At 42.9% G+C, this 24,635-nt stretch overlaps 3 protein-coding genes and 3 non-coding genes across 9 annotated transcripts in view; 3 read left to right on the plus strand and 3 right to left on the minus strand.

Annotated features, from left to right (window-relative positions):
• Positions 1–13,292, plus strand: part of LOC143433355 (uncharacterized) — a 70,313-nt gene extending 57,021 nt beyond the window's left edge. For 2 of the 4 annotated variants that reach the window (XM_076910679.1, XM_076910681.1), the window contains exons 5-18: positions 597–1,489; positions 1,774–2,157; positions 3,400–3,580; positions 6,180–6,278; positions 7,047–7,267; positions 7,393–7,531; positions 7,900–8,699; positions 8,948–9,039; positions 9,275–9,867; positions 10,018–10,264; positions 10,399–10,644; positions 10,708–10,885; positions 11,608–11,890; positions 13,154–13,292. In XM_076910679.1, the coding sequence (XP_076766794.1) occupies positions 597–1,489; positions 1,774–2,157; positions 3,400–3,580; positions 6,180–6,278; positions 7,047–7,267; positions 7,393–7,531; positions 7,900–8,699; positions 8,948–9,039; positions 9,275–9,867; positions 10,018–10,264; positions 10,399–10,644; positions 10,708–10,885; positions 11,608–11,872 (4,338 nt within the window). In that variant the 3' untranslated portion in view covers positions 11,873–11,890; positions 13,154–13,292. The remainder of the gene's footprint in view (positions 1–596; positions 1,490–1,773; positions 2,158–3,399; positions 3,581–6,179; positions 6,279–7,046; positions 7,268–7,392; positions 7,532–7,899; positions 8,700–8,947; positions 9,040–9,274; positions 9,868–10,017; positions 10,265–10,398; positions 10,645–10,707; positions 10,886–11,607; positions 11,891–13,153) is intronic. The other 2 variants (XM_076910680.1, XM_076910682.1) reach the window with 2 other exon arrangements.
• Positions 1–24,635, plus strand: part of Rassf (Ras association family member) — a 459,381-nt gene that overhangs the window by 390,800 nt on the left and 43,946 nt on the right. The window lies entirely within an intron of this gene.
• On the minus strand, positions 3,926–3,997 carry Trnae-cuc (transfer RNA glutamic acid (anticodon CUC)). The gene has a single exon. It is a non-coding gene; the product is annotated as a tRNA-Glu (tRNA).
• On the minus strand, positions 4,098–4,169 carry Trnae-cuc (transfer RNA glutamic acid (anticodon CUC)). Its single transcript has one exon. It is a non-coding gene; the product is annotated as a tRNA-Glu (tRNA).
• On the minus strand, positions 4,620–4,691 carry Trnae-uuc (transfer RNA glutamic acid (anticodon UUC)). The gene has a single exon. It is a non-coding gene; the product is annotated as a tRNA-Glu (tRNA).
• On the plus strand, positions 12,913–17,552 carry LOC143433273 (uncharacterized). The gene is made up of 3 exons (XM_076910559.1): positions 12,913–12,922; positions 13,154–16,911; positions 17,240–17,552. Exons 1-3 carry the CDS (start codon positions 12,913–12,915, stop codon positions 17,333–17,335), a joined length of 3,864 nt encoding a protein of 1,287 aa, XP_076766674.1. The 3' UTR covers positions 17,336–17,552.

Raw genomic sequence — 24,635 nt, forward strand, 5'->3', positions numbered from 1 at the left:
GGGCAACTTCGGGATCTATTAGAGCATTTGATCCGATAGTTTCGTTCCAGTTGCGAATTTCCAACTAGTTAGTCCTTAATAGTGCCTTTACCTTATGACAGCGAATGATAACGGCTGGCTTTGATCGATAAGCGTCGCAGCACCCACAGTCGATTGTCGATTCGAGGACACCATTATGCGTTATTTCGTTATTCTTTTTATGGACTGAAATATAAATTGGATCTTCTGTCATCTCTGATTTTTTTGGTACTATGTTTGGAATTGTTTAATTGTTTGATTTGATGATACTAATATGTTTTCATTTTTATAAATTGTGTGATATGTAGTAATTGTTAATTATGAGTGAGAATAGGATACAGTGAAGGTTCAGAGCACCTCTTAACAGCTTCAAAAAGTTTGGTTTCTATCCCTTTTGTGTTCTTAAAAATTGACAAAGTCTTAACGACACTAAATGTGATAATGTAAAAGTTTTCTGGTGTCACGTGCAAAGTTTTCAGATATCCGGTCTTTATGATATTGTTACTGAAGTATAAGCACAATAATGTCTTCTTTTCATCACGTTTAACTTAACTATATTTATTCGTTACCCTTTTCAGGTGATCTCCGAGTACTGCCGCACCCGTCTCCAATCGAAGCCGTTCACCCACATCGTGATGGACATGTACCGCGAAGTAATCAAGTCGCCACAGTATTTAGCTCGGAAACGAATCACGTATCAGCAACTAAATCCGCCGCCCTCCCTTCGAAACCCTCCACACGTGACAGAGAGTAATCGTCGCCAAGCGAGCTACCCCCATCACCACCACTATCATCAACAACAGCAGCAACAGCAGCAGGACTCTCATCAGATTCTAAACAATCAGACCAAAAATCACCATCAACAGGAGGATCATCCGTATCGCCAGAGCAATCAGTACAATCCATCTCGTTTGATGCAGCAGCAACGGTCCTCGGGCCAAGGTCAGCCGCCTCATCATCACCATCAGTCTCAAGACTCTTCCCAAGAGACACAGACGCCCAAAGTTCACCACTACCATCATCACCATCCAGCGAAGGGCGCTCTGTTCAAGCTCCAATCGCGAAACTCTCACTCGCATCCGAATCTGACGAGTCTCTGCGGCCAGCAGACGCAGCAAACTCGACGCCAAGATGGCGACGAGCGGAGAACGCAGTTCCAGTCGCAGATGAACGTTCAAGCGAGCGGACGCGCGGTCGGACCAGCGATTCAGCATCAACGCAGGCACCATCACTCGAGAACGTACTCGCAGCCGATCTACACGAGACTGCAGCACACCAGGAGCAGCGGGAACCTGCCGTCGACCGTCGTCGGTGAAAGCAACCCCGGAGGGAACGTTTACAATGACCCCATATACGCGTTACCCGTTAAGCCTTTCTTGAGCTCCCAGGATGTCAGACTGAACGGACTCTCCGTGAAGCCGAGTGTCGCGCATCGCAACGAGGACGTGTACACCAGCGCACCGATTGCGAGGTATGGTTCCTCTTTGTAATTACTCCTGTGATTTTTCTCATTCAAATGACCTACCTTTTTACAAAATTTGAAAAATAGCGATTGCTGGAGCAGAAACTCGCGGATATTTTAATAACAAATTTTCTGTTGTATAATGTATCATATTCGTAGCGCAGATTATTGTCGAAGTAAATAAAATAAAGACATTAAGTTGAGAAGATAAAGGGTTAGAAATAATATGCAAGATATGCGAGCATTAAAAGTAAGGGAGACGAGTAAGTAAAACGATGGAATTCCTCTGACAGGCGACCATCAGTGGCCGGTTACTTTCATCCCGACACGACTACTACGTCGACGGAACGTGGCAGGGATGAGATTTACAGCAGGACTACGGGCCGTGGTAATCCCGCGTTACAAAGGCAACACTCGAATCCTCAGCTACCTAGCAGGGATCAGCGGGAGGAGAATTTCGAGCGAGTGCCAGGTCAGAACGTGGCGACGTCCGATCCCAGGCGTCCAGTTGGCAGGGTGAACGAGGAGCAGATGCAACAACAGAATCCAGTGTCTTCCATAAGGACGAGAAGCGTTCAGGGGCCACCGAAGCCGCCGCGAATTATCACCACGCTGAAGAAGACGCCGTTCTCCGATGTGGAGAGCAGTAAATCGGAGCCACCGGTGAAACCGCCTAGGTAAGCTGTGTCACGCTTTAATGATCTACCCCTAATATGGGGGTGGAGTGCGATAGTGTTCGTATTCGCTTCTATAGTCTGCACCATGTCTGAATATGCGTTTGGATGCTTGTGTGGGACGTGGTGATTTCTGAGAATTCAATTGTGTAGGGACAGATTAGGGGTGAGTGAGGTATTGGGGTTGGATATTAACCCTTTGCCTTGGTATGCCGCCATATAGTCGCCATCCTACATTTTATTATTATGAGACTCTGGTACAATCAATTCTTTTAGTTTTTGCTTAAATGTAAATACATGTACTCGTAAACCAACATTACATATTGAGGACTGATTTAAACAAAATCATATAATGCAAAACTATAAGATTTTGGTTTTTCACAATTGTTAATTTCGACGAATTTATAAAAATTACTTACTAGAAGAGTTTATACAAGGGAGTGAAAATCTAGACTCTAAAGCAGACACTACTAAACTATTTCACGACATCATTCTCATCCCTTGCGATGAAAAGCTTGACCTTCGCATACCACAAAGTGTCTACTCACGAGAGCAGGTATGAACGAACGTCAAACTACTGAACAAAAGTCCACAGCACCCAGAACACCTCACCCTTTGTTCATATTAGTTGCGTCCCGTCATCATCCCCCTATAACGTTCAAGGCTCGACAGAGTACGCTGAAAAGCTGCGGGGGTGCGCGAAGTACAGTGTAATCGCGAATTTAGCCAGCTACGAAATTTATATCCGACCCCACTCGGTAACGCGTTGGAATTTCATCAATCTCCAGGTGAAGACGGGGCGTTAAATTAGAAGGCCACCCTCGGCAGTCGAACAGTCGTTTGGATATTACACAGCGCCCCCTACCGACCGCGTTATTAAGTTCGTACGGACTCGTAGGTTCGCGTTAATATATGCTTTCGAGCGATCTGGGTCGCAGCCTCTGCGTGGATTATCTTTTTAAAGGACGCGAGGGTGTTGACGGTCAAAGCCTAAATGTATATTACCTAGAAACGTTGCTGTCGTCAATTTTAATCTGGGGTAAAACCGCGATTACTTGGCTACTTACGGCTTGAAGAATATTTTTGATTGTTATGAGCTTTGGGTTTAAGTGGGAGTTGAATTTATATTTCTATATAAGTGAGAAAGGAATTTTTTTATTAACTCTGAATGTAAAGTATTGTGGTTGTTGAAAGCAGATGATATTGGTATGCAATTGATGTACGTTTTTCCAACAATGCTTTTAGAAATTTGCTGAAGAATGGACCGAGGGCTCGACGAGGCAAAGCAGTTCAAAGGGCACCCTCCCGTTTGTACAGGACAGTAGGTGGGCCCATGAGGTGCTTCAATAAAGCCCAGTGCGTTGGTCCCGAATTCGTAGTGCGTGCAAATCAACCACCAAAGACGCTGTGTGTCGGACAAGTAAAGGTAAGAGATAGTAATAATTCTGTTTTGTATTCAATATAGAATCTTAGGGTATTTATGAGTCTTAAGTCAACAGTAATACCATCAACTGATAGTGCAATGCAAAACGTCCAATTTGTTTAATTAAAAAACGAATAGGAGAATTTTATAGTTAAGTGAAGACAGTAATTGATTTACTATGTTTTATAGACGATGAGAAAGGATTAAGTTATGATAGATTGTAGATTTGAACGTTATTGTTTAATTAATCGTCGTCGTTGCTTTCTGAATTTTCAATTAATTAACGTAAATATATTTATGCTGTGTCTATAAGTAACTTCAAAAAATTGTTTCTTAAAAGCAAAAGTTTTCCGGTACCGGGAATCGAACCCGAGCCTCCTGGGTGAGAGCCAGGTATCCTAGCCACTAGACCATACCGGATTCGATGTTTTCGATTGTTTGCTTATTTGTTTCAACATTGTAGATATATTTGTGTTGTATATAAATAACTTCAAAAAATCGTTTCATAAAAGCAAAAATTTTCCGGTACCGGGAATCGAACCCGAGCCTCCTGGGTGAGAGCCAGGTATCCTAGCCACTAGACCATACCGGATTCGATGTTCTCGATCGTCTGCTTATTTGTTTCACAATTATCATAACATTGCTTTTATCATTTATTGTTAAGTTATTATTGAAATAATTTGTTCTACGTCCTACATTTATTACTAATAAATTAACGAACGTATTACTAAAATGTCCATGGCCATGATAAACTTAATACTTAAATACATAGTGCCTTCGTAGATTGTAAATTATTGCGGATATTTTATTAGTAACATTCATTAGAGTCAGAGAATAACAAAAATTTTTTCAATTAATATAATAATGTAGATAAATGAAATTTTCTTCATTTTAAGCACGTGTACTACACGCATGCAATTTTCAATTGGGGTTTATAAATATTATTACAATATTATAGTTGCATTGGAAATAATTAATATTGTTAAATGACTCAGGCAATGTTATTTTAATACCAATTTTCAAAAATATAACAAAAGAAATTTTCCGGTACCGGGAATCGAACCCGAGCCTCCTGGGTGAAAGCCAGGTATCCTAGCCACTAGACCATACCGGAGATGAAAACACTTTACTTATAATTTATTTATAACTTACTTTAATATTCCATATCTATATAGTTATAAACCTAAAAAGCAGAAATATAAACAATAATTAAAATTTATTATTTATATCAACAGCTAAAACTTCGTTCTTCAGTAATCCATTCCACTTGTGTATTTACTGAACTTCCCTAAAATAAGAAGTACAAGTTTTTCACGCCGGTCAAGTAGGTCGTTGCACAAACATCCTCTCAAGAATATTGGTCCATAAATTTCACTCTTGAACCGCGTGTGGGCCTAGAACGACTCAATTGCCATTGAAAGACGTAGGACCAGTTTGTTTCTCGTCCCAAGCAGGACTGGTATTTTACCCTGGTCCTTAAAAGACCAGACCAAATTCGTAGGAGATAATGAATATCTCAGAAATGGTCGCGTCGATATCGACACTAATGTGACACGCTGTCTAAACAAATTTTCTTAAACGTAAATCTTGCAGAAGGTTATAGAAATCTTGCAAAATAGAATTAAATACCTAATAGAAATCTTTATTTATAAGAACTATAATATACTGTAATAGACGGTGGTTTTTATTTCTTACTTTTAATGGTCTGAAACGATAGAGTTATCATCGATTGCGCTTACAAATAATGACATTTGAAGATACAATTGCGATAGGGTTGGGGGTGTACAATGGTGAGCCTGGGTTGAAAGACATTCAGGCCTCGTATCGACTATCCGCGATACGATATGCCACGATGCGGTCTGTATTTTTCAGTTTGGTCGACACTTTCGACCATGAATCCTCTTCTTCCATAGCCAGGTCAGTTCTAAAGGCAACTGGCCATTGTTTGCAACGGTACCGTTAGCTTCTTTTCGTTCCAGTCCCTTCTGCTCTTGACGGCAGCGTACTTTTGCTCCTCCTCTTCTCGTTCGGTTGTTCTCTGAGATTTACGGTTGTTTAATTCAGAGCAGTTATTGTTTTTTTAAGTTCCTGAAGCTGAACTCGTGTCCTACGGTCGACTGCATTTTCTTTTTCGTAGTTCCAACTGCTTTCTGTCGGTTTTTGTCGTTGGTGCATTCGCTCTTTTGTTCTGTGTGGGTTCTTTTCTTGCTTCGTTTTATAAGTTTGTTTTATTGGGAGCGTGAATTGAAACGAAGGATGTTTTGACACTACGAAATCTATAGGGACAGTGAGGACACTTGACAGAAAATCTGGTGTCCTCTCACTTAGGTAAAAGTCTGCACGTGTGTATTTTTTTAGGCCCTTAGGTATAAACAGTTGGAGCACAGCTCGAATCGATAGGTTTCTTTCACTGTTTATATACAGGATTTTATTTCTTTTTTATTTTCTATACATTTAATTTATATACTTTAGATTAGATGTAGATGTAGATGTAATCGCACACATTTAATAATAACTGTAAATGAAATAAGGTGTCACTTATAAATGTCTTTCGTTATTTTAATTATAATATGTGTTTGATATTTTATAATTTTGTTCGCAGGCTGGTAATTCCGGACGAATAGTCGTGATAATGCTGACTGGCCAACGAGTGGAAGTTACATGCGATCCACAAAAAGTTACAGCAGGGGATTTGTTCCAGGTAAGTCCCGAATAAATCTCTAACTTAACGAAATGGACGAGATGGACGAAAAAATTGTTTATTTTATAATTGCTTTATTGTAATTGATTTGTTATTTCCCGCTTTAGAGGTAAGAGAGAAAAAGATATATAAGAAAGCTGTAAGAAAGAGTGAGACAGTTGATACCCACCCTACTCTCGAACCCCTGGCGCGATCCCTCTAAAAAGTGCTCAAACTGGTGGCACACAATTATCAACAGTGAAGTAAACTACTCAAAAACTTGGAGGAACGCTGAAACTAGCCTGGCAATAGTTTCAATACTTTCTGTAAAGATGGCGATAGTAGGTAGTTCTTAAGTAGTTTACTTTGCTGTTGATAATTGTGTGCGACCAATTTGAGCACTTTTTAAGATGGCACCAGGGGTTCTAGAACAGGGTAGATAAATCTATCTCTCTTTTCTATAGCTTTCTTATATATCTTTCTCCCTTTTGCCTCTAAAGCGGGAGATATAATTTAGCTTACTCTTTCTATTCAATGAAAATTAAGGAATTTCTTTATCTAATTAGCAGTACTCTAAAATACAACTGTTTTATTATTATGAATTGATCATTGTTGCAATTTTAACATTTATGTACATAGAAAATAGTATAAAATATTGTTACGAATGGTAATTGTTATTTCACCGTAGATATATACTGCTATCGAATTTGTTGACGTGTAATCAGAAAATCCTCTTCTCCTGTGATTGCTTAATTAGAGACATAATTCAGCTGTTACCAATGATTTTAGGCTATCGTGCAAGCTGAAAGTCTGGACGAAAACTTCACCCTCGGCTTGGCGGTGCTGTTGGCGGGTGACTTCGCGATTTTATCACCCGAGACTAAATTGAATAAAATCGCGCCACCGGGGTGGTTAAGCAGCGGCAAGAGCAAAGGTCTCCTGGGTCTTCCGACTAGTTTTATGTTGTATCTGAGGCTCAGGTTCTTTCTACCCTCTCTACGCGGTATAAGGTATACCCAAACTATTTATCTGTATATAAGTCTTAGATTTGTGGATTTCTTCTTCTTTTTTCTGAAAAATGACGCACGATACACCGAAATATAGTTTGAAAATCAAAGTAGTGTTTGTTGATTAGGAGTTGGATAACGATACATCTATTGTATCTGCAAATACGACGGTGTATATTGGAGCAGCAACTGGTGTGCCCGTATCCGGAGTTAATTAATCTGACTGGATTGGCACTTCAGGCTGAATTTGGCAATTATAACGTGAACGTGAGTAAACTCGAGATTTATCCCTCCTGCGAATATTACCTGTTCAATTTGTGTCTAATATCATTTTAAACGTCAAGTCATTCGAATCCATCAACTATCACACTATTTCCAGCCACTTACCGAAATTAGACGTTAGATTCAGATAGTACTCACTGTTAAATGGCTAACCGCTTGGGAACTCTGTTTTGTCTGCTTTCTATTTTAGAACGCGAAGAATTCAGACGTTCCTATTCACTTATCGCAAATATTACCCCTGTTAACAGTCCCTAAATCCATAACCAAATCCTACCAATATCTCCCACATCTCTGGAACCGAATTTCGCAGATTATCTCACTAAGATAACATATACTTCATCATCTCTACTTAGGAACACGGTTGCGGCGATTATTTCCTGTTGGAGCACTACATCCCCGAATCGTTGATCCTGAACATAGATCAGTACCAGCCACACATCAACAACGGTGGCGCGGAAGCTCTTCGAGCACGGCTGCACCAGGCTCATCGCGATAGACGCGGTTTGGACTCGAACAAAGCCGAGGAAATGTTCATAACTCACGCGCAAACGCTGCCAGATTACGGCTCGCATTATTACATCGCCACGGTGGACTCGAAGGAGCTGGAGAAGGTGATGGCGCAGCAGAAGGACAAGAAACTGGCCGATAACCGTGACGCGTCCAAAGCATTGATCGATAATCCTGAGAATACGTACGGGCAGTGCGGTAGATCGCAGGAGTATCAAATGCGCAATCGGATCGAAACCTCTCGCCTGGGGTCCTGCGAAAACATCCTGAAGATCCCGTACGAGGAGCAGCGGAAACCGGTTGGACTGATCAAGAGCGCCACTTCCGGCGATATCTATGGACGCCACAAGTCCAAGTACGACGTGGAGACCTGTAATAATAATGCGAACAGTAACAATTGTTTGAATAACGGAGGGAAGGGTGGAAAGGGCGGGAAGAAGAAGACGGAGTGTAACGTCTGGCTGGCCATACACGTGCAGGGTTTGAAGCTCTTCGAGAGAGGCGGCGAACCGAGGGAGAGGGTGGAATTGGCGCAGTTTCAGTGGAAGGACATTCAGACGTTGAGTTATAGTAAAAGCTGTTTGATCGTGTACACCAAGATGAACGGGAAGAGGTGCAAATTTAAACTCAGAATGGATCACAGAAAGTAAGTACTTGTTTAATTAATAGTTTTGTCGATACTCAGTGGCGACTTGGCTTAGCTTGTTCCAAGAATGAAAAATGAGAATTACGTTGAAGGGTTAATTGTTTAATTTCAATGAAATTAAAGAGGGAAATCGTTTGGGAACTCGTGGAAAGCCGGTTTCTGTATTTGAATAGAATTTGAGGGAAGATTTAGCGCGCGTATCGAGATGTGGCGGAGACGTCGGGTTTCAAAGTATTTTTATTTTCCAGAAGTTACTTTGCTTTCAAACTCACTTCCTTACACCATCAGTTCTTCTTAAGGCTACGCTCGGAGCTCACGTCGCTGCAGGGACTTGCGAAAGGTACGTTTCGACTTCCACCCTTCCGTTCTCAACTCTGTTTCGACGCACTCACAACCCTCTCTGCTACAATAACTTCGCGAACTTCAAAATCCATAATCTCTCACACAGAAATATACAAATAAATAAAAAATTAACCGTATCAAACCCTTTCAAGATAGAAACCACATTCAACGAAGAAATCCTAAATATTTTCTCGCAAAAAGAGAAATAATTTCTCTCTTTAAATGGTTTACAGAATTTGGCGTTCCTACCGTGGTGGAAGCGAAGACGACACCATCGAAATCGAAATCCCACGACAGTAAAACGAAGATAGCCATAGCGAACACCGTGAAGAACGCGCCTTTGAAACCGAACTACTCGATGCAACTGGAGGAGTACCAGAACAAGGAGAACGAGAACCCTCAAAAGGACGTGGTAGCCGCGCCAAAGCTGAAGGAGACGATGCGAGAGCCTGGTTTCTATTCTTCAGAAGAGGACGCGCTCTACGCGCAGGTGAACGTCCGCCTGGAACCGGAAGGCGAGTCGCGCGACACGGAAGACGAGTCGGAGAGGAGTTTCGCGAGTCCAAACGAACCGGTCTCGCTGGACGCGCAGGTAATGAAAAACGATGGAAAGCTGTACAACTGTCCGCGGATAGAAGTGGAAACGGAATGCGGCTACTCGCTTCCTAAGATCATGTCGTCGAGCGACGTGGATCAACTGGAGAAATCGGACAACCCCGAAGAACTGTACGCGGCGATCAACAAAGTTGGAGTCATGCGGAAGAACGAGTTTCCTGTTCCTGATGAGGTATGGGATGTGTCTGACGTAAAGAAGTCGCTACACAAGGTAGATCGGCTTTTTATCATGTTCTCAACGGTGCGAGAAAGATTCACGTTTCTCCATTTATTTACTTATTACGATCGTTATGTGCGATTAGAAATTTTAGTCGGAAAATTGTTGGAAATGAAAATGGAGACGCTCTCGCGGATGTTGCAGATGAAGACCTCGAGCTTACCGAATTACGGAACGTCCAGACAATCGAGCGGTTATCGTACACCTAGTCTACCCCGTCGTCTAGGGGTAAAAATGGGAACGCGAGCGATCTACAGCAGCCTCGTGCAGAAGGACACCGCCCTTACCGACGACATGGAGTCGCTATCGTTGAAGTCGGACACTGAATCTTCGATCCAATCGTTGTCCGCGCGATCTGCAGAGTCTCCTCTGCCTGAAGCGTACGTGCTCAGTAAGTAACGTATCAACTCCTAAGTCAAGCACACATATTCTCACACGCATATAAATTCCCCCAAAAAATTTCGAAAGCAACACGTAGAATTATGCGACATTTATATGCAAGTTACAGTAGTTTTTATCCGACAGATGCTGACATTCGAACGGACGATGAAACGTTCCGCGTTACAGAAGACGAGTCGATGTCCGCCTCTTTGGCAGCGCGCCTCGAGGAACTGTCATTCGCTGAAGAACGGATCCTGCATACGATTAAATTGGAGAGAGGTCACGGGGGTAGCATAGGGTTGCAAGTGACGGAGGGTAACGATGGCGGCGTCTACGTCCAAGCGGTTTCCGTTGGTGGCTCCGCCGATATGGCTGGAAACGTGAACAAAGGTGAGCTCCAGACGCCGTTTCTCATCGCGGTTCGACTAATTTAGCGAAATTTATTGCCCGCAGGCGATCGTATCGTAGCGATAAATGGGCAGAGTTTATTGCATTTGCGGTACGAGGACGCTCTGAAGATGCTGCAGAGCTCGTCCGACACGATCGTGCTGGTGCTGTCTCAGGCGGCCTCGCGGAAGAACGTGACCTCCAGACAGAATTCCGAGCTGTCCGCGGAAAATAATTATTTGAAGTGAGTTCGGTGAGATACGTTTCCTTTGACTTTGTTCCGTTTCGCGATGGGTGGTCCAATTTTTTTGGTAATTTCGAATTTAGTGTGCAGTCGAGTGCGTTGTCCGTTTGGTGTCCGAATTGAATGGTGTTTTAACGTTAGAATTTCTCAAATTATTTTTTTATAATCTGTTCTATAATCTGTTCTAGTCTGTTTTATAATCTGAGTTCTCTTAATTCTATGAGCGTGTCGTTTTATTATAATTTGCTATGAAAATTATTTGGACTCTGTGGAAGCAGTATATTATCGTTATACATGGTAATCTTAGGAATATGCAGTTTCTAGTGTTGCGAGAGGAATGTTGATTATCCCATGCATGTTATTATCCAAAATCTGAATTCTCTGGATGCTTTACGCTGAACTCTAGATTCTCGACTCCGTAAGTTTAACATAATATATGACGTGGGATACGCATTGCAATTATCAAACGTTCACGCTCATGATTGCACTTTGTGCAATGGTTGCATAAGATTGCAATTATCAAATATTTATATAAAAATACACAAATTAAAAAGCACAGAAAGATCACTAAAAATGGCGCAGAATATAGATCGGAACAAGTTCAAAGTTGAGTACACTAAAATATTTATGATCCAAAGAAACGAAGCGTTCATTGTCGCGTTTGACAGAGCACGCTTATCGATTTTCCGCGTGAGCTTAACGCACGCTTTCATTGATTCCAGTGACATCAGGTTCCACGTGTCCTCGGGAGCGGACGCAACGTGCATGACAAACAAATGGTTCGTTCAAAGGACGACCGACGTTGCATCCGTGCAAAATACCTCGAGCGCGTACAGCAGCGCTGCATCGAGCGCAATGGGTAATCATAACGCAAACAGCTTGTACATGGCCGATCTCGTCGATAATGGGGCGCTTAAGTCCGCCAGTATGCTGCTGAGCATCGAGGACTTCGACGTCAGCAGGACGAGTCGCCAAGTTTTTATTTAATCGACGAATACCAAGTTAGTACGTAGCCACTCCACATGCACAGCTACACTTTTAGCTTCCTCTTCGATATTCGCGTCGCTCGTATTATTTTACTCTGAAACCCACACCTACCCATTAAAATATAAAGGTAGTAAAATCAGCATATTTTTTTTTTTAATTTTGAAACTTATAATTTTCGTACAAAAAGGAATTTTTAGTGCAGTGTATAATTCGTATGGTACATTGAATTAATATTCCACTTTGTTTTCCCTACTATCACACAATGTTTTTCCTCTTAACTCGGAAATGTTCAATTTTCAATCGAGGCAGCACGTACCTCCTACAAGCAAAATACCATTAAGGCCATTACGTCCATTATGTCGTACATGGCTGCATCGATTACGTAACCTAATCGAATTGTTTTTATCCATTTAACGGTAGAAGCCTTGCTCAGAGCTGGAGGCGGCAGCGCTCGTTGTTCTTTCCATTTGCACGTTTAATACGAATTGTCACGTCAGTCGTGCCCTTTAGTTGCCGAATGAGGATTAGTCTGTCTTAAATCGATCACGTTTAACTACAGCATTTACCATTTTATCGTGACTTATCAAGTTAGTTTTAAAAATTTCATCTACGACGAGACAACAATAATAAACATCAGTATTCGATTTCAATACAATCAACTTTGCAACATTTATCCACTGACTGTTAATAAAATTCCATTCTCAATTTTCTACCATTTTTGCAAACATAAATTACTAGATTCTCTAAATAGAAATTGATCCGAACGCAGTCGGATCAGATCCGTCCCGTCGTATTAGAACGCAAGATTGATTTTAGAATTTCGCCAGGGTCTTCTTTCATTGAACAGGGAACTTAAACTTGGCAGCATCAGTGAATCACAACTATTGACTGGGCGTGTGAGGTAGGGGTAGGGGACAGTCATTTGTAGGGAATCACCTTTAGTATCCCTCGAACGGTCTAACACCGTGGTTAGTCACGCGCTTCCGTGCCCCGAATTTCCCTTGGAAACACCCGCGAACTGTACTTAACCCGTCTTCGACATGCATAAACGTAAACCCCCCGAATCACCGCTGTAAGCTCTCGACCAATACCAGAACGGGGCCATCTTCCCCGTACAATACACCCTGTGAACAGTTGAGAACTTCGATTGAATTAAATAGAACGTCGTTGCGCGAAAATCGAACTTCGAACGGAAGTGACCACGGTGGAGAACGATACGACGAGCTCTGTTGCCATTTTCCAGCGCTATGCACTCCAACGTTCGATCAATCGTTGTTTCAGACGCAGAGTCTACTAGCGTACCGCCAGTACCACCGAGACGAAAGAAGCGCAAAGTGAACCAGGTGGCGATCGCAAAATCTCCGGAGAAAACGTCATCGACGCGCCTGAGGAAGTCTCATAGAAGGCGTTTGGCGCCACCGCCACCACCGCCGCGAACAGTCCGCGAAATCGAGTCTCAGGTCACCATAGATCGGTCCAAAGAAGCGACATCGAGCGCAGAGACAAATGAAACGCGAAATAGTTTCAACTTGAACGAAACTCCGCGAGCAGAGACTCGACAGTACGAAAATACAGATTCGATAACGATTCAGGAAGTGAACAGTGACCACAATGAGAATAACTACAAGAATAGTCCAAGTCGCACTGCGAATCCGCAACAAGCGCGTCCATTCGTGTTCGAGCCGCTCGTCAGAAAGGAGACAAACAAGTATCCGCCACTGTTATTCACTCTGCACGACTTTCAGAACGTGCTGCCCAGCACGCTGCAGCGCGAGGACGATTCGTGTGGGCAATCGTCCTTGGAGCTGGCCAATTCATTGCCCAGCGACTCGTTCCTCGATTCGTTCGAAAGCTCCCTGAACGACTATCAGGACGAGCTCTGCTTCCGCGTCACCACGACTAATCTGCCCTTCGAGAGGTGTTTGGACAGGTGGTCCGACGCGTTCTCCGATCGGCTTATCGAGAGACGCGACGAACCGAGCGATTTTATCTTCGACAACTACATCGACAGGAGTAACAGAGTAAACATCAGACGATCCTCCGCCCCGATGTGTTACGATAGCCCCGAGGAGGAGTCTCCTGTGCCCAGGTTGACCAAGGTTAGATTCGTGATAGACTCGCCAGCTTCGTCGACGCCTGATCACCAATCAGACGAGGACGATGCTTCGAGGAACGTGCAATTCTTAGAGAACGAAGAAGTCGGGTGGAGTTGCGTCTCTTCTGAGGAATTGACCGAGGTGACTGACGAGAGCCAGCTTGCTTGCAATGAAAAAGACATTCAGACGAACTTCGACGACTTTGGTGACGTACCTTTCAGTTCGATCTTGAAGAAACGAAACGGCTCGACCGAATGGTCGCCCTCGAAGGATGCCTCGAATTTGCTACGAACGATCTGTAAGGGGTCGTTCGACGAGGACGAGGGTAACCGCGACGGGTCGAACGGTTCGTTCCGCGGTTCGACAGAATTCGATATGGCGGACAGGCCGTTCGGTTCAGCGTGGCCGGAAGGAAAATTAAAAGCCGCGGACGTCAGCAAGGCGGAGCTGAGTTTAATGAAATCGAAGACGGAGTGCTGTATTGTATTGATCGAGGACCAGGCGATCGAGGATAACGATATCGAGAGGGACGTCGCTACGAATGAGGTGGACGATGGCGGAGGATGTTCGCGCGAGGATTCGACGAGTGGCGTGTGCGAAAATGAGAATAATAATTTCGCACGTGAAGAAACAATTTTGGGGAACGATGATACAGTCGAAGATGATGTTGATCGGAGGTTCGAGTTAATCGAAAACGTCAATTTTATCGAGGATTCTAACGTCAACGGTGAAAAATCGACAATAAACGAGATAGATGTTTCTGATCAGAAGCTAACAACAAACGACGTAGAAGGTGTTACGTCGAACGAGATAGAGACTGAAATTAATGAAGGAACGTCGTCAGCTGAGGAATCCGTAGAAGATCGTACAGAGCAGCGGCTGAAAATCGATTCAATCCGCGGATCCATTGGAGAATATAGGAAGAAGTTATTTTTAAGTGAATCGTATCGAAATATGCGCAATTATTGTGATTTCACGTCGAACGATTTGGAAGAATACAGCGAAGATTCCGAGGAAAACGATGATTCGAAGATTTTGACTGATACCAGCAGAAATTCGCAGGAATTAATTAACGCAGACAGGATAGACAATGTGTCAGATATCGAAACTAGTAAAAGATCGCAGGATACGTATCTGGACAATAAGCTATTCGAAAATAAAGCACCTATTAGAATTCCAGTTGATATTCGACGAAACTCTTTTCTGGAGAACATGTTGTCGAGCGATTCGAATCTTATATGGTTCAGCACTGAAATCGTTGAAGTTCATCCAGAACCGCCAATGATAAGCGAAGAACCTACTCCAGATCAGGAAGAAACTGAACTCGCGTTGAACAATTCCATGGAAATCGATTTAAAGGTGCAGAAAGTTTCAGAAAAATCGGAAGTATTGCCAAGCAAGACGGACGCTGCTCCTCGAAAATCGGTAACGCCCAAGACGATCGTTTCAGTGAACAATAAAAGTACTAACGAGCTGAAGTGTGACGTACTAAACGAGTTGGTATCTAATTTTAGTAAAATCAGATTGAAGCCAGTGAAGAGAGAGTCTGAACCCGAAATCGAGGATAATCCGCGAGTAATCGGTTCTACCCAACAAAAGAACGATAAGGAAGGGAATGCATCGAGGTCAGAAAGCCAAGGAAATGGAGTGAGCTTGGCAAATATTAACAGCGATTCGTTGGACGAGACGCTCGAGAAAACGAATGGCAAAATAATAAATGTACAATTTGGAACGCACTCGAAGGAGCGGACGTATCACGCTGTTCCCCTAGCGATGTGTAACAGTAAAATTGAAGCTGATCGAAACGAAAGCAACGAATCGGCTAGAATATTCGAAGAGATGTCTTCGTGCAACACCAGCTCTCCGAGCAATGCGTTGGCTGAAACAGAAAGCGCCAAACGTTCGGAGAATCGCGAGGTTTTGTCGAATCGCGAAGAGGATCTCGCGAAGATGGACGCGAACAATGGCGCCCAAACGCGATTCGAGGCTCGTTCGGAATTATCGAAGGTCGCGAGCGACGCTTTCGCGATTTCCGTGAACGCAGAGGCCAGCATAAAAGGCGAGGGATCCGTGAAACGTTTACGGACTGTTGGCTACGGTGAAAAGACTGATGCGAGAGACGGGTCGCGCCGCCATGCCGCGGACGCGCGACAGTTAGACTTAACAAGGAAGGTGGATAGCGACGACAAGAGTGCCATAGCTAGGAGGATTTCTTTACCCTATTGTAATAATACTGACAATAACAGGGCCGTAACACCCGTAGCTGTAAGTGACGACCAATCCCGCGACACTGTAACGATAACCCCCGGTAAAGTTAGGAGCTTTATTAAGTACTACGAGGTTCGACGCGAGGCGACGACCGACAAAGATTCGAAAGTCAACGATAGAGTAGAGAGAGGCCTAATTCAGGAGCGTCGATCGGTGGTCAGCATTCGTAGGGGTCTGGAGGCGAAGGTCGAGGTTAAATCGTTCGAGACGCTGAGGAGGGTGGACCGTCGCGATTCAATGGCGGACGATAGCGCGGAGAGATCGATCGACAGGACGAGGAAGGACGAGACGTCTGCCACGGTTGCGAGCAAACTCGAGAGCGATGAACGCGGTCTAAATGCCATCGAGGACGACTACGTGGAAGTGAGGAAGGTGCGAATGAACGTGTCACCGATGTCCGCTGGTAGTCCGTGCGCGCAGTCCGGCGGGATGAGAAGAAAGAAGTCGGTGAAATTTCAAGGTGGATTCACCGTGATCGACGGGAGAAATCCTGACGAGGATGGCCCCGTGGGGAGCCACGCGGGCCCGAACACGGAGCAGACGGGGATGAGGAAAGCCCCAGGTGGATCGAAAGGAACTGTCCTGGATGAGAAAGTGGATTTACTGGGTGGACGGGACGGGGAATCGTTGAACGCTGATCCACGCCATTTCGAGGGGCGAGAAACTGCTGCTCAGGTTAGTTTAGGGATTTAATTGGAATAGAAAGGTTCTCCAGGTTCTTCTCTTGTACCTTGAATGGATACGTTTCAAAACTTTCACATCTTGTGTCGAACTTGGAAGAAGTTCAATTTAATGATTTTAGTATTTGGTTTGTCTTGAATATGAGCAACATAAAACGCTCGTGATATGAAGTATTTTTCTCTTCCTTTTTTAGATTCTCAGTCTAAATCTTTAATTAAGTACAACGATAATGAAATGGAAAGCAAAGTAGATAATGCAGTAAAGAAATAAAATATTTATATTTTCGTATGAATTAATAGTCCATTAAAAATCTGCTCCCCAGATACGAGACGCAACAAGACGCGAGGACTGTACAGGTATTAATCGCTTCGTTCCAAAACCAGAAACCCCACGCCTCGTATTTTATTGTACTGTATAGTTATTAAACCGTAGTTTTTGTAAGTCGTCGTCATCGTCGTCGTTTCTCCGAACCTCGACGAGAGATTGTACCGCGACGCTTGGTAGCGTCATAGCTACACTGATTTCTTCTCCTCTCGAGCACCGACCAAAGAACAGATTTCCCGCTGCTGCGCGAGAAGCTAACGAGAGTCACACTTTTGCACAGGCAACGCTAAAACGTTCATCCATTATTGCTAGAAACACGTTGTTCCGTAGTTTATTGAGAGTACCAAACGTTAGCACTCTGAGCACACGGTGATGTGCGCGATTATCGTGCAGAACACTAGAACGCATCGGGGGCTTACATTGCAATTAAACGAGTTGCGTCTGCCATTTTTTACAAGCAATATATCGTAATAATATTGCAGACAATAATTGAATCAACAGTATTCGTCGCTAATCATCAATTGTCAATCATCATCTTTCCTTTATAAGGGATGAAAAATTCAAGACACTTGAGTTATCTGAAATCAATTACATCATTCTATCAACTCTATGATCCTCTAGATCTATTCATCCTTCAAAAAAAAAAAAGAAATAACAATATAAATTAATGTATGTTCATTTCGAAGTTAGGAAGTTCTTTAAAAAAAGAAAACTACGTAAAAACAGAATAATCTTCGCCCTTTGAGCGTGAAAATTCGTTCGTAAGTGGAAGTACGCGTCGGATATATTTTCGCGAGCGACGGCGCATCGGGGTTTAATTAAAATCAGTGATTAAACGCGAATTCCGATGGTGCGAACCGGCCTGGCGCATTTAACGGCGCGGCGTCGGGCGCGTTAAGTCACTCGTCGAGCGCGCCAGTTTCGAGAATGTAACGCGGCTGGACGTAACGCGGGCCAGCAGATGTCCCGTTTTCCCAGAAGGATTTACGATTAGAGTTATCGCGGGTTCGACGGGCAAACAGATTCTTCGGTCAAGCGCATTAGCGGTGCAGCCGCCTTTCCGCGCGGATTTATTCGCGATTCGGCCCAGCGTCCGCCGCCACCGCTTCCTCTTCGTACCCCTAATTTCTTGCGTCGTTTCATCCCGACTTATTTCGCGCGTTTTCGGATAATGGGGCTCCGCTAGATTTACGGCCCTCTCGACGACGAGCCGCTGGAACAAAAAACGCCCGAGCGATTTGCGGCTTCCCTCGAATCGGCATTTCTTGCTCGACGTAACGATTCCGCGCTGATAAATGTCATAAAACTGCTACGAGTTTTGAGGAATTGGACGGGATATTGGTACTGGTCGAGAGGGATCGAATGGATTTCTTCATTTTCAGGGAGCACGTTTCGTGTTGATAATATTCGAGTGAATCTATCAATTCTTTATGACGATCGTACGCGATCGTGGAGCTTGTGTATTCGATCAATTAATTCGTATTTGTAGTACTGAGTTGTAAGTTTGTCTTAGGATGGAAATTATTATTGCAGGAGAGTAATTATAGGGAATATTTCGGGGCATAAATTGCAATTAAACGAGTTATCTCTCCTGGGATAATTAGCCAATTGTACATTGTGTATTTGAAGAGATAATTATGTTGGCTCGATCTAATAAGCTATTAATTATTCAATTAGTTGTTTGAATAATCGAATAGCTTTGTTTTCTCACGGACGAGGGTCATTTGCTCCAAAATAATTCGTGTATATTTTTAATTGAACGGAAATAAGAATTCACCGATTTTCTGTATCGATGGATATCCTGAAAATGGCGGAACTGACCATAACTGATCTTTGCGCCGTTCGAGCGAAGAGTTTGTAGAAAGTTCGACTTCGATATCATATCTGCATTCTCCTCTCGAAACGTTCGATGGAACTTTCCTTTTGCTGAAATACGAGATAAAAATGACGACGAAAGTATTTCACGCGCAAGTAGCTAACGCGAAATTTGAAATGTACTCCAGGACAAACGATACGTAATTTTCAACTTGGATTGTTTTTTATACACTGTGAAACACAAGCCACAGAGAGATACATTAATTAATCTAAGAGAGGGAGAGAGAGAGAGGGAGAGAGGATGAAAGCGAAGCGTTTCACTGGTGCACACGAAATCTGTTCTTCCGTTGAGCTCCCTTAGCGCGGTTAATTTCCGTTCTCCATTCGGCTTAGTCGCGTTTTATTAAACAAAAACGGCGAACACCACTTTTAGCTCTGTTATTGTCGCGAGCCTTCCTTCTGCGCATTTGCATTAGGGGAGCGTTGTTTTTTAACGACATAGCGTGCCGCAGGACCCGCGCGTGTATAACCTCATTATCCTGCGTCTATTGTGTAACTATAACCGTACAGGTGGAAGCAATTTACGTAGTGGAGTAGTGGCGAAATAATATTCTCGTTGCACCGTTTCCGTTACGCGTACGTGTTCAACCGATCAGTTTTAATACGCGTTGCTTTTTATGGAAAGTACACTCATTTCGACGCTGCGTTTCGCGAATGGTGGAAGGGGTTGCAACCCTTTTGTTTCTATGCACGGCACGTCGCAACGATTTTTGACGGTTTTTTTTTATTCAAGACACGCAGTAATTTCGAGACGTTGATTAAAGTGAGAATTTTATGAATATTTTAAACATTATTTTTCGAGATATTGTTTAACGATGCTTTCTACAGAAAATTCTCATTTATTTCAGCTCCGTTCATTGAAATACAATTCTAGCGAATACGCGATCCAACTGAACTCTCGTCTGACCCGACCTACCTAATCTATTGCAGAGCGTCATTTCAGTACGCAAAGTAGAGGAAATCTCTACTCTAATTGCAGTAGTTTTCCCAACTCTCGTAAAAAGAATCAAATCGTTCTATAATATTACCTTCATCGTAATTCTATTCCTGAATTGCAGAATATTTTCTGGTCTTTTTTTGTATCGATCAAATTTTTGTTGTTTTCGTTTCTCGATAAACGGTATTAATGCACGAGCATTTTATTCGTTCGCGTGGAATTCTCGTAACAGGGACGCGTGTCGCAGGATGCCAGATTTCCAGTGGCGAGACTCGCCGCGAAGTTCCCGGCTGATTTCGAGCGTGCCAAGCGTGGCCGGGGACAGAAAGTTCCTGACACGCGAGGCGGATCGGCTTGATGCACGGTTTCGGTTTCGCCCCGTTCTTTTTCGGAACGGCTGCCAGGATCAGATGCGCCTCGGCTCGGATCGCGTACGCGATTGAATCACGTAAATTAAATCCAGAAATACCCGCCGATTTTCCACGGTTACGCGCCGGGGGCTCGTAATGATATCATTGTTGCGCAATTGGCATTCCGACGGCTGATATTTCTGGTCGAGAGCGCGACGTGGATGTGTAGCGATCGGGAAACCGTGCGATCGGGTTGTACGGGGTGTCTCGAGTGCAATGGGACATCTGAATGTCGTGTCTCCACTTGCAGATCGTCGAGAGAGGACGTTACAAATAAAAAAAACGTTTGTATAAAGAATTTGCATTTATGTTTATAAAAATAGTTCGCTTTCGCATGATTCGTCCACGTTGGAAGCATAGAAATTGTACGATTATATGCGATATTAGTATCGTTGATATTGTTGAATTGTTATATTGTATACTATAAATGTGTTTCTGGTATTGTCACGTTCAAGTGATCCGTTTCACGCGAGACACCCGGTGCAGTTGGAAACAATTGAACGGAATACTGATAAATGAAAATGTCCGCGCGTGCAGGTTGAAATGACGGTATTTTTTAAAAAGCGGGTACGTGAAAAGCGAGACGCGTAGCGATTTATTTTTTATTCTTTTTTTTTTTTCATTTTTTCGAAAGCGTGCAATTCGTTGGCCAAATGAGACTTAACGCGGTGTGTCGATTATACGCAGTCGTTTTAGTCGTCCTTTGTTGACTTATTGTAAGTATGATAATTTATCGTTCGAGAGGGCGCATTACTTTATATACGAGTTAGTCGAAGATTAATGATAACGAAGCGAATAAGTGTTGTTGATATAATAGGGACACGTAAATGGAATGCTTCTTAAGACTTAGAATTATTGTATACGCACTGTTATGGCTGTTCGTGGTCGTACGAAACGTGGTCATCGATCAAAAGTTAAAGAAATCAACTTTCCTTCTCCATTCGTTATACTATAACCCGTTTTAGCTGAGAAGATTTTATTTCATTCGATTTATTTTAAGAATTGGCACACAAATTAAATGGCCAGTATTTAAATCTACTTTCAGTCAGTATTTTATTACCAAAAAGGTCAGTATAAAAATATCAAACGGTCAGCTTAAGTTAGGTTAATTAGTTAAATTAATAAACGGACAATATAAAGCAGAAAGTACACAGTATTAAACCTATTCCATTGTAAATTCATTAGAAGTCGAAAAAATTACGTTTTCGACCAATTGGTATTTCTTTAAGTGCCAATGGGGGCTTCACATATTTTCAAAGGAATACTGACCTTAATCATATTTAAATACTGACCAAAAGGAATTAAAATACTGACCAGATATATACACATACGTGTAAATAATTACATGTTCAACATTCAAAATGTTACGAATATTGACACGGTTTCTATAAAACTTTAATTAAAGAAAATTCCATTAAACGATTATAAATCTAATTACACGAGAAGTGACGTCTTTTTCATTCGCTCTACATCTGCGTTTCGTACGCAGCTCGAACGGAAGTGGCCGTGCATATATTTAAAGACACATATATATGTATATGTACTTGTACAAGATGAATGTGAGTATTATTACGCGATAACGATTCTGTAAAACGTAACGCGATTTACCCATTTGCCCAGTTGGTTATGCGACCTACCGTAAACGTTCATTTACGCTGATAGATTACGCGAAACAGAGAAAGGGCGAGTTGTGCGAGGTTTTCACCCCATTTAAACAGGACGTTACACGTAGAGGCCGCGCAGTTGAAGAGAAAAACGCAGCTTGATCAAGCAATAATAAATCACGACGCCATGGACCCTTTTCGCGATTTAGTTTTCGAAGGATTCTTAGTTATTACGCGAAACTCGATCGAGATCATAAATTGTACTATATCGATAGAATTTTAATCGAATTCACGATTTTTTATTGTTTGTTTTATATATTACGATATTTTTATTGTACAACACTCTCTTCCTAACAGTTCGTTTGACGATACCTATGGAAATTTGTTGGTTAATTACGATTAAATAAGATTTCATGATTTTAATACCGTCGATTCATTTCTGCTCGATGCCGTCTGCTTCGCAGAATCGATTTCAATTTCCGAACGTTAGTGTCGTACTTTTAATTTCATTAATTTATTCCCCATTGAATTGCAGCACGTACCGAGGCGCGCGTATAGTGCAGCGACGCTCGCAGGTTTTAATCGCGACTAGCGCAGCGTTTCGACGAACACGTTCAATAAAATCAAATAGTTCTCCAAGAACGGCTACTAAAATAAGCAAGCGTATAGTCCGTAACGGAGAGGAAACGTACACGATGAAGTTCTCAAAATGTTACTAATATTTTTGGAAACCTATTACGAGACGAGGAACGTTCATCGTTTAGTGTATTGTACGTCTCGAAAAGTGCATATATATTTGTAGAGAGAGAGAGAGAGAGAGAAAGAGAGATACTTTCATTTTGTAAGAAAAACGAGAAGAAACAAATTGCATTACAGGTTGCCATTCCTCATTTTCAAGCTCAGCTCACCGTTTACAATTCACGTCGGTTCGTTCGTCCCCTTTTGTTGCACCGCGAAAAAGGATTAAACGGAGACGCTGCACTATCAATTCTGATCGAGACAAGTCTCCGCTCGAGTTCGCGATTACGTTCGACAGAAATAATTGGACGCGATCGAGAGAGAGAGAGAGAGAGAGAGAGAGTCTACGTTCCTACAGGTTCGCGGTACGAGGATACGGTGGCGACTTTCACGCGCGCGCTGTACTTCCGGCGTCGCGTTCCATCCCCTTGAAACGTTCATCCGGAAGGTAGCGATCGATGCAAACAAACGTAAGTTCCACTCGTCCGTGCGAGCATCGCGGGTCGAAAATAGAATCGTGGAGGCAACCGTGTCGGTTTATTCTTTCGAAACGAACACACCGTGGCTCGGATTTAGCGGTAAAACGGAGAGAAATAGACATGGCGCGTCGAGGGTGAGTCGCGATACCACGCGAGCGACCATCCGGTTGTACACGTATATGGCGCGGTGCGAAGGAACGGCCGATGGGTTCGAGCCACGAGTTTCTTTTTTACGAGTTCGAACCGTTGATCGAAGTTCAGAGGAGTTTGTCGACGAGTCCTCGTTACGATACATTTTTTGTAGAGAGAGTGTGGGAGAGAGAGAGAGAGAGAGAGAGAGAGGAGGTTGTTACAGTTTTATAATGTTTAAAGGGAGACGAGAGCGTGTACCAACGATGCCTGATTGTACGCGATAGAGTCGCTCTGCTATCGAGTAGTCGATATTTTATGTTCACGTTGGATGAGATGTTTTCTTGCAGTACACTGTACGTTTATATTTCCCTGGAAACTGAATAAATTATTATTTTCTATCCTACGACGGGCGCTCTGCACGTTTCGTTCGATCATCTGTTGCATCGTACAAGTATTCTACGATTTCAAATTTTTTACGTGCGAATTAAAAGTGTTTCATTGGAGGACTTTGAAACGAAATTAAAAAATTATCGTTCTCGACTGAAAGATAATAAATATTTTAGTTTCAGATTGAAGTCTAGAGATTTTCGAAATGTACAAATACTTGCTCTGCCATAAAATTTAGAAAAATGATGAGTTATTTTTGTTTCTCGGTGAGTATGCTCTTTCTGCGTGGAGTGAGGAACTTAACCTTCCATTCTAAAACATTTCGCATCAGCATTTTCTTATCAGCTTGTACTGTATTTCAACGCTCTTCCTCTAGATATCAGCGAGCTTCGGTTACAACGTTCGCATTTAAACACTCTTTCCAACCTCCACGATGATTATTTAAAAATAGACATTTCGTCTGATGAAATACAGGCGCGGAAATAACAGGAAAGAAATGGCAATTTCGTTCTGTATTCCGACGTAATTAAACTAGAAAACTGGTCGCGATGGAAACACTTTTGAGTCGCCTAAAAGATCGTTAGAGGGGAACTACATATCCCCGCTCGAAACGGGCGCGTTTGCGATATCAAAGAGAAACGGAGAGGCTCGTTACCGCGCGAACGGTATTTTCATTTCGTTCGGTGAAAAAGATTCTCTATTCTCGCGAGTTTCGTTATTCCGTCGACGCGCGCTCTCCGTTCGCTCTGCCGTGGAATTTTTAATTCGAAGATTCGCGCTCGCGACGCGCTGGCCCGCGAGAATTTATAGGAACGTGTCTGCAACCCCCTTG

This window comes from Xylocopa sonorina, chromosome 2, assembly GCF_050948175.1.
Source record: "Xylocopa sonorina isolate GNS202 chromosome 2, iyXylSono1_principal, whole genome shotgun sequence".
NCBI classification, from domain to species: domain Eukaryota; kingdom Metazoa; phylum Arthropoda; class Insecta; order Hymenoptera; family Apidae; genus Xylocopa; species Xylocopa sonorina.